The following is a 10439-nucleotide window of genomic DNA, read 5'->3' on the forward strand; positions in this document are numbered from 1 at the left end:
AGAGAAACATCCATGATGAGAGAGAATCATGGACCGGCTGCCTCCTGCAGGCCCCACACTGGGGATGGAGCCCACAACCAGGCCTGTGCCCTGACTGGGAATGGAACCCTGACCTCCTGGTTCATAGGTCGATGCTCAACCACTGAGCCACCCGGCCGGGCCACAGAATTGTAATTATATTTCCGTCTGACCCAGAAGCTCATCTCGATCACAGGAAACTTTATGTCTTTCTACCTCGGGCACTGAGTACATCTCGGGCACAGGGTGGCACCACGTTCCCTTGGGTGATGGTTGAATAAAGGAACAATGGGTCCATCCTGGGAGGCCCTGGCCACAGCGTCACCAGCCTGTCACCCTGCCCGGGCCAGGCTCCTGCAGGCACAGCAGGCACAGCTGTTTCATAGATGCCCACGCCCAGTTCACCTGGTAGCAGGTATTTTTAAAAATGTGGACGAATGTACAATGATTCTGTAAAGTTTGTAGACATGTTGGCATTGGCTCCTTGAGCTTGTACTGCACACGACACGCTACAGACCGACAGACGCACTGCGGACAGACAGACAGACTGCAGTGTCATGGGTACTGTCCTCACTGGAATCTGTGCCGCCGGCCTTGGGGGCGGACAGTGGGGGTCCTTACAGGACGTTCCCCAACCCAAGCCGAGGGCCCTCTGTCGTGGTCATTGTGCTCCTGAGAGAAATTAAGGTGGCGTCTTGCAGAGATTCTTTTACTCTGTTCTCCAAACTTCATGTGCTTCTGCCTGTGGCCAGTCTGAGTTAGGAATCCCAAGCTAAGGGGGCTGCTGTCGTAAATTACTACTAAGTAGGTCGCGTGCTGGCCCGGCGTGTGGTTCTCGTGTGGACGCAGAAGCTGCCATCCATTCTCAGGCATCGGAAGAGAACTTTTGTCCCGACAACTAAAAAAAAGGTTCTTCAAACAGATCACAGGATCCCACTGCAGGGTGTCGTCACCAGTGAAGCAAGCTGTGGGTGGGTGTCTTTTAATTAAATAAAAGGTGAAGACAGCAGCTGGAGGTACAAACAGTAGGTGAACAGAACAGCCAGGACAACGTGGGCACCTACGGGAACGTGGACACAGAAACGAAGCTCACACACATGCACACACACACATGCGCTCACACACATGCACACACATGCACTCACACACATGCACACACACATGCATACACACACATGCACACACCGTAGATGTGGACTCGGGCCCTTAAGAAGGATCACACTCTGAGTGACAGACATGCTGCAGACAGACACACAGCAGACAGACACACAGCAGACAGACACGCTGCAGACAGACACACTGCAGACAGACACACTGCAGACAGACACACTGCAGACAGACACACTGCAGACAAACAGATATGCTGCAAACAGACAGACATGCTACAGTCAGACGGACTGCAGACAAACAGATGTACTGCAGTCAGACAGACAGCCATGCACTGCAGTCAGACAGACGTGCTGCAGACGGACACACGTGAACTCCCACCTGCTGTGCGCACACAGGCACAGCCTATCCATGCAGCGCAGACAAGAAACTAGGACACATGCAGGCGCCCAGCAAAGGCAGTTTATTGTCGAGTGAGTCCCCCACGTCCATGAGCCATCGGAAGGGGGTTCTCCCAAAACATGTATCCGCCCGGGGAGTCACTCCCCACACTGTGCCCTGCCCCGTCCCAACCGCAATTGCGATGGTTTTGTCAGGCCGGTGCTGGGTGCTGGGTGCTGGGTGCTGGGTGCTGGGTGCTGGGTGCTGAGGTCCAAGGCCGCCGCAGGGGCCCAGGGCTGCCCATCTCTCCAGAATCTCAGAGGGGCAGGGGCCGGGGGGCCCGCTCAGCCCGTCCAGTCCCGGCAGGTGTCTCAGTAGCAGCCAGACCAGTACCTCCCATAGCAGCAGGGCCGGTAGCAGCTGTACCCGTAGCCGCCGTAGCCACCGTAGCCGCCGTAGCCACCATAGCCGCCATAGCCACCAAAGCCACCGTAGCCACAGCCATAGCCACAGCCCAGGCCGTAGCCGCAGCCCAGGCCTCCGTAGTAGCCGCCGTAGTAGCTCATGGTGTCAGGGAGGGTGCAGAACAGGTGCTGCTCGCAGACTGCCCGTCTGGCCTCCGCGGGGCCTTTTATGCGCCCTCGGCAGGGGCGTGGCAGCGAGCCGCGGGCGCGTGGCAGCCAATTAGTGGGGAGCCTGCGTCATGCACAGCGTGCTCATCGGGTCAGAGCTCCGTGCACACTCGTGTGGATTCCTCACGCTGCCTCTGGAGATGCGCACACGCCTGTGGTCATCCAGCCACACTCGGGCCACACGCAGGCTCCGTGACAGGCTCCTGGCGATGCCCAGCCGGACACCACACAGGCCATGGGCGGCTTTGAAAGGAGGATGTCACCTCTTGGCCGACGTCGCCGACACCCGGAGACCCCAGGGTGCAGGGCAGGACTCCCAGGTCCCTTCCTGTGGTCGCCAGCCCTGCCTGCGGGGAGACGCCCACTGTCCAGGCAGATCCTGCTTCAGTCTCATTTTAGGTTTTCTGTTTGCCTGGGGCAGGACGGATCGGGCGTTTGATTGCCAACAGCGTTTTTAGACTCACGGCCGCCGTTCTCACTGGGCTGGGCGTTTTCATGTGGTTTCGGGGCTGAGTTTTATATGCATCTGCATTTCGTCAGCACGCGATCTAAGAGACGCTTGTCAGGGAAAGCAAGTATGCAAATCATGTGTGTGTGACACTGACGTGTGTGATAGCCACGTAGCACACGTGTCGTAAGCGTATGTATTGCGAAGTCTATTGACGACACTCGTCTCTGAGCCTGTCCTTGGTGAATGAGTCACTTCTCACCCTCTCTCTGACGGGTTCCCTGAGTGTTTCATAGTAAAACCCTCAGCCCAGAGAAAGACACGCCAAGAACCATGCACCCAAGTGTGCAGGGACCACGGGCAGCATCAGCAGCACAGGTGGAGGGTTGGGCAGTTAAGTTCCAGGGGGGGGTGTGTGTGCACGTAGTGAGCTACGCCCTCCCGGGTCCTGCCGGGACACACAGCCACGCTGCTTCATAAAGCTGCAGGTTCTTTCCTCGGCGCCGGCTTGGTCGCCAAGAACAGCGCGTGTTCTGTGAATAACTCCGTTCCGTCTCTCCCCGTTCATCGCCGCTGTTATAAAGAATGATGGCGGTGTCACAAGCGATGCATCAAAATGGCAAGGAGCCTCCACGTTCTTGGGCTGGGGCCAGAGTCTTCGTGCGGTGGAATGATCAGAGACCAAACACGTTTAATCTTTTTATGGGTGGAGGTTTTATTTTAAATACCTGATACCAAATCTCTAGATCCTGTTCTTGGCATGATCCCAATGGCGATCATACTTGGGAAAGATAAAGGCCGAGCAGTTCGTTATGTAATGACCCTGGGCACGTTCTGCTGGGGAGAAGGGAACCAGCCTCTACGTCTGCACTTTCCGAGACGATGGCTTCCGACTGCGTGCTCTGGTCAGTGTTATCGTCCGTGTCAAAGCCACGCGTGGGCTTCGCAGGGGACGCTGACCTGGGGCGGGGGTTACAGGTCGTCTTTCTGTAGAGGATGTCACTGCACCCGAAAAAGTACACAGACCAAGAGATGACGCAGTGGGATGTGAATAGTGTAAAACTTATTCAACGATCAGACTTGGAAAAGACAAGAAAATCGAATCAACTACCGGTGAGAGCAACAGAAGGCTACAATTAGGTGGATAGTTATAAAATAAGCATTATACACGGTGAGACTTTCATGTACACTAGCAGTGCCTTTCAGAACATGTCATTCAACAACTAGAGGCCCGGTGCATGAAATTCCTGCACAGGTGCAGTCCCTAGTCCTGGCCGGTGATCAAAGCACAAGAGTCTGGCATGGAAGGGCAGATCCCAGCTGACCTCTGGGCCCCCACACACCCCTCTCTGCCTGAGTCATCGGGCCCCTGCCTGGCTCCCTCAGCGCCTGGGAAAGATAAAAGCTGGCCTCTGTCTGCAGGGCGATCGGGCCCCGCTCCCATCCACCTTGGCCTGGTGCCACCTGCTCACCTGCTCCACCATCCCACCGGGGTCCTGCTCTTTTCGGGGCCCATCAGGGCCGGCAGCACCTCCACTGCCACCCACTGCCAGCGCCACATCACCGACACCCACCATGTTCTGCACCGCCCCCTGGTGGCCAGCACACGTCATAGTGAGCAGTCAAACTCCTAGTCAAGGGGACAATTTGCATATTAGGCTTTTATCAGATAGGATAGCTTTTTCTAGTTTCAATAACAGTGTCAAACCGAGCGATGGAATGAGCAAGGAGTGGATGAGATGCTGGCATTGGTGGGAAAGCTGTATGGAAAGATATAGGAGACCTGGATGATGTTACACCACCCACCTAGTTCATTGTGTGAGAACATGAAACGCAGAAATGATCGCAGCCTCCCAATTTCAATCTATGACTATAAGGGGCCCTAATCTATATCACAGTGTGATTTGGGGCCCAGGGGTTTCCAAATTATCTTCTTTACCTGAAAAACGAATATTGTTTTTCCACATCAGAACTTTTCCAGTAGGTATTAAAATATATAAAAGAAACAGCATGGGACCATGGTTAGAATTAAAAGCTCATGAAAATACACTAAAATGTTCAATTTATCTTCACGTTCATTTTTCTCCTAGTGTTTTCTTTAGGAATTTTGTGAATATAAAAAAGGGCGTTACCTTTTTAGTTATCTTCTGTGCTGTCTTTTTTAAGTTTAAGTACAAAAGCAATGTGAACTTTACGAAGTGTATTTCCATATTGGTCTACGTAACCTTTGAAGATCTAGAAAAAACACTCTTGAAAGATTTATTGGACACATTTTCATTTGTTTCCGTAATTACTACTCTAATTGCCCGTTTTTTCTTGAAATATTTATAGAGTTAAAGCCTGACTTTATTGGGATATTTTCAATTTACTAGCATACTTCTTGAATGATGTTGACCTATAATTTGTATGAAAAAGCCCTCCTGTGATTATTTTATATCTTCTTGCTTATATTTAGCTTTTTATACATATACACACAAACAAAATTTACATGATAGATTTTTTTCTTTTTCTTTTTTATTTCTTCAACCCACTGACCAATTTATCAACTCTACTATCTTTTTGTATTCTAATGTTTAGTGTTTGCATTAATTTTTGTTACTTTCTTTTTCCATGCACTTTGTAATTGCCTGTTTGGCCTTTTTCTAACTTTTGAACTTCATAAATATATCTTTAATTTCATTCCTTTAATTGTTAACATTAAATAAGACACATATTTAAAGTACCACATGTTTCACTTTATATATTGAAACACAAATTTATATTTTCATATGAAATAAAACAGATTTCCTGTTTTATTGTCTTATCCTTGATTTTTTTCTTCTACTCAGTACTTAATTAAAATACATACTAGTATTTTAATACAGTTTTTATTAAACCAGTCTCTAGTTTGTTATCATCCTGGGTTAATACATACAAATTTTTCATATTTGTAAGTTATTGAGCTTTTTCTGAAACACAGAATATTTTACCATTCTTCTGAATATTCTACAAATTACTGAAGAAAATGATTAAGAATATTACTATCATTCTCTAGTATCGACTGTATTTCTCATTTCACCTATGTATTTTTCTCCTAAATGGATAGTTGCATGATAAATTACCTAACATCAGTTGTATTCCTCTGGAATTTGGTTATTTCTGATATTTCATTTCCTATCATTTCAAGCTCTATTATTTGGCTCAGAGTTGACAAGAATTGTCACTTTATTGCCAACAAGAGGCCGGGTGCACGAATTTGTGCACGGGTGGGGTCCGGCCAGCCCTCCCCAATGGGGGCCCATCAGGCTGGGCCGGTGGGGCAGAGGGGCCACGGGAGGTTGGCCGGGTGGCCCCGCCCTGATTGGGGTGTTGGGGGCCGATCGGGGGCAGGGCCGGCCACGGGAGGGCAGTCCTTCTGTGGTTGGTGTGATTCTCTTCATTTGACCTCTGCTTTCTGAGACTGAACCTGGGTTTTCCGTCACTCCTGGCCTTCATTCATGTGCTTTCAGTTTGGGCGTGGAGACCTCACTCGGACGTTCAGGGCTCCTGTCTTTGAGCCACTGTGTCGTTACTGCCTCCTTCCCCTGCCCCTTTCTCCTTCCCAACTCTTTCCTTCTCCCGCTTCCTCCGGCCAAGTTTACTGAGTCTGTGGTGACTCAATCTGAATGTTGACTCACTAATCAAATCAGTGGGCATTTCTTAATTTGGCTCATGAAAGGGCTCACAGCAAAGGTGTTGGGGGCTGATCAGGGGCCGGGCGGCCAGGAGGGGGTGCCAACCGGGGTCCAGACCAGGCCAGTTGGCTGCTGCAGTGTGCATCATAGCCACCGATCGTTCCGGTTGTTCTGGTCCTTCCACCAGTCAGGTCGCTGGGCTTTTATATGTATAGATTGCCCTGTTATCAATGTGCAGCACTACATTTGGACCAGGTAATTCTTTCAATTTATTCTTTATCTCAGAAGACTTTTGGTGCTCTTGTTTTTATCCTGTTTTGCCTTTTAACTATTTGGCTATCTTTTTTTTTTTTTTTAATAAAAGTTTACCTTTTTCCTGTTGAAAGCAAATGACCCCTACTGACACCTAGTGGTAGCTCCTCCAAGCGCACAACATAATGATGTTAATTTGCTGGAATTATTACGGGTGAGATAAAGACCACTTTGGGAACAATACCGTAACGATGCCTCAGTCGTGGTCACAAAGTTCTGGCAGTTATGGACCCTTCAATGCACCAAATCACTGAAAATTTAGATTCAGTTCTCACAGTCGCCTTCAGGCAAAGTGGCCTCCGTGTGGGACTTGAAGTGCTTCTGGTCACATTGGGATGGCACGTTGTGTGAGTAAGTCGTCCTGGGCTGATACTGTTAAACGTCCAGGTTGTGGAATTCCCGGCCTTCTGATTCCTGGCTCAGAACACGACTTTCTCCTCATTCCCAGCCTGGCTGCTCCTCAGGGGGAAGCAGGAAGCCCGGTGGCCTTCCTGACAGCGACTTCTCGGAGGAAATGAACAAGTCAGTGTCTGATTACCACTCCGTTCCCGTGTGGATCGGCGATGAGGTGGTGATAACATGGGCCTGTGACAGTCATTTGTCCCTAAATTAATCAAACGGTCTGACTATAATGTGGATTTCCACATGGGTTAACTATAAGGAGAGTTCACACCCCAAGCAAACGCAAGCACTGCCGTTTCTGCAGCAATCACGTCTTATTCTGTACGAACGAGCTGGCTGTGTGCTATCGGTCACCCACTCGGACTTGGTCATGTCAGCCCCTGCGACACGGGCTTGTGCCCGAGGCTCTCACGGGACCTGCCACCTACCTGAGCCTGACGCTGAGGAGCTGGACTAGACGCGGCTCCTTCCCGCCAACACCTTCCCCTCTGGAGGCATCCGCACCCCAAGGCTTTGCTGGAGTTTAGTTCCCGAACCCGCTCGGCCTGCCTGGCCTTCAGCAGCCTCCGTGACAAGGCAGCTCACGTTGGCCAAAAGGAAAAGTGATGTTTTGACTTAAGAAGTAGGATGTGTATGTAGGACAGCAGACACGCATGTGCACGGCAGTGATGACAGACATAACATAAAACCTATGGCATCGCTTTCTATGCATCACGGGCAGTTGTGGTTCTGTCGCCGTGGCGAGGTATCGATGCCCAAGCCATCTCTCGGTCGGCATGGCAGCGGCGATGGTAGGACGTGTCCGATTCCAGAAAAGTCGTGATCCTACTGGCTCCGAAGTTATTACCAGCCGTTCTCAGTGTCTGGAACCATTGGGGAGCTACCATTGCTGGGGACGACTTTGTATCTTCTCTCATTAACGTGTCACGAAACCCTGAGAGACAGATATGCCCCCAGTGTAGCGAATCGAGCAGCTGAGGCACAGAGAGGCTGAGTAATTGGCCCCAAAGCGCACACAGCAGGTGGGGGCTCCGAACAGACCTGCGCAGTGGGGGCCCCGCTCGCCTTCTTCAGCTTCGTCTTGCCTCCCGACGACCACCTTCCTCCCGGGAACATGAAGAGCTGACATAGTCGGGACCCTCCCCCCCCCCGCAGCCTCGCACACACACACTTTGGATCTGATGGGATCACGTCTGGAAATTTGCTCCACAACCACCTGGGAAGATCCAGTTCGGAGCACCCTCCGAACCACTGCGAGTCGGGCATCTTCTCCAGCCCAGGAGGCGGGGAGCTGAGCACCGTGGGGCCGCGAGACGCCTGCAGGGGTTTCCCGTCTCCTGCTGACAAGGGAAGAACAGTAGCTACACGGGCGTGAAGCGGAAAATAGAAATCCCGGCCCCGGAGGGGCTCAGCATTAAAGGAGGAGCGGAGCCGGGCCTGGCTCAGTGGCTGAGCGCCGACCCATGAACCAGGAGGTCGCAGTTGGCTTCCCGGTCAGGCACAGGCCCGGGCTGCAGGTCGAGCCCCAGCAGGAGGCAGCCGATCGGTGCTTCTCTCTCCTCATGGATGCTTCTCTCTCCCTCCCTCTCCCTTCCTCTCTGAAATCAATTAAAACATCTTTAAAAAATCGCCAAAGCCGGTTTGGCTCAGCGGATAGAGTGTCGGCCTGCGGACTGAAAGGTCCCAGGTTCAATTCCGGTCAAGGGCATGTACCTGGGTTGCAGGCACTTCCCCAGTGCGAGATGTGCGGGAGGCAGCTGATCGATGTTTCTCTCTCATCGATGTTTCTAACTCTCTATCTCTCTCCCTTCCTCTCTGTGAAAAACCAATGGAATATATTTAAAAATTTAAAAAAAAAAAAAATAAGTAAGTAAGTAAATGAAGGGTGTGGCAGAGCTGGCCTGATGAGCGGGTGTGGGAGGGAGGGCGAGGCTACGGCTTGGCCCTGGCGCTGGTTTTGCTGTGACCACCGGAGACGGAAAGCTTGCTGTGATTGGGGGTGATGAGTGTCAGTCACGCAGAGCCACGCGGAACCTGGTTCTCGATGCGGAGGCACCTCCGCGCGTGGATTGGTATTTTCAGTCGCATCATCGTCATCGTCGCTACATATACAGGGCGGGCAAAAGTAGGTTTACAGTTGTGAGTACACAAAACAGTTCATTCTCACAATAAACCATCGTATTCTTTTCCCAACAAACAACTGTAAACCTACTGTTGCCCCCATTTCACGGATATGATTCCTATATTGACGGTTTTTTCACTCATTTGTTAACTCGTTTATTCAGTGAGGAGCCAGCCCTCTGTTACGAAAATGCTGCTAATGGCCAAGAATACAGGCATAGACGAGGCGAGATGGGACGCGTGGAGGGCGCTTCCCTCCGTGTGCATTGAGAAGCCGCTCTGCGTGTCTCTGCCTTTCCGTGTGCTCGTCCCGCCACCCGAGCGGCCTCCCATCCCGCTCTCGCCGGCCCCGCACCCCTGTCGCAGGAGCGCACCCTCTGGGTTTCCCCTCCGGGCGACCTACGCACCTGCCCGTCGCTCTGACGTCTGCCCCTCGCCCTCCGCACCTGTGCTCCCTGTGCACCCCTGGCTCTGCGCTCTCTCGGGGGGACCCTGTCTTATCCTCGTTGTGTGAGAGGCTCAGCTCATACGCTGTGTGTGAACTAGTGACGCAGTAACCCCCAGTGGCCTCGCCCTGACACAAACAGCGTAAACAAATGTTACCTGAACTCCAGGGTCTGTGTGAGGAGCGGGGAGACGCCTGGGCCTCTGTGACCCATAACTAAGCAGGGGCGTGGGAGGCAGACAAGACCATTCTCCGCTGCTGGGAGGCTCAGGTTGAGGCTAAACCTTTGAGGGAGGCCGGCTGGCGGAGGGGGCGGCATCGTCACGGAGGCCCAGGGTTCCACCAACGAGGAGCAGCGAGAGCCTCACTCAGCAGGTGCTGGCGGGAAGCAGGTAGGGTGGCCGCCGGCCTGCGGGGGAGTCGCTGGGAGCCCATGGCTTATCACTGACGGGCCCTTGTGTCCTGCGCATGAGGCTGGATTGTGTGTAGGTAGTGACGGGCCAGAGCCACAGGGCACAGCCGGCCGGAGGCGGCACACCCTCCAGGTGGGATGGAGGCAGCACCAGGAAGCAGGACATGAAATCAGGAAAAGCACAAAACGGGAGCCAAGGGGAGATGCGGCCACGGAACCCAACGCCACAAAGCAGAGCACAAATGCAAGGCAAGGCGCGGAGACGGCGCGGGGGCTGCTGGGGGCTGAGCGAGGACACCCTGGGGTGGCAGCGAGAGCAGGAGGCAGGTTGGCGCGGACCGAAGACGAACGGGAGCCTGAGAGAACGCGATCGGACAGCTGAGGTGGGAGAGGAGCTGAGAGGAGGAGCCGAGAGCGCCCGGGGCTGGGACACCTGAGCAAGTTTATCGCCTACAGGGGTGTCGGTGGGAAAAGGAGCTGAAAGCGCAGGAGACGGAGGAAGGGTCTG

General features: G+C 52.6%; 1 protein-coding gene across 1 annotated transcript; it reads right to left on the reverse strand.

Moving 5' to 3' along the window:
* Positions 1 to 1877: 1877 nt before the first annotated feature.
* On the reverse strand, positions 1878 to 2072 carry LOC308515815 (uncharacterized protein; the record flags this gene model as incomplete). The annotated part of the gene is made up of 1 exon (XM_081086434.1): positions 1878 to 2072. The coding sequence occupies one exon, from the start codon at positions 2070 to 2072 to the stop codon at positions 1878 to 1880; it is 195 nt and encodes a 64-aa protein (XP_080942560.1).
* Positions 2073 to 10439: the final 8367 nt, after the last annotated feature.

This window comes from Myotis nattereri, assembly GCF_964212035.1.
Source record: "Myotis nattereri genome assembly, chromosome: 3".
NCBI classification, from domain to species: domain Eukaryota; kingdom Metazoa; phylum Chordata; class Mammalia; order Chiroptera; family Vespertilionidae; genus Myotis; species Myotis nattereri.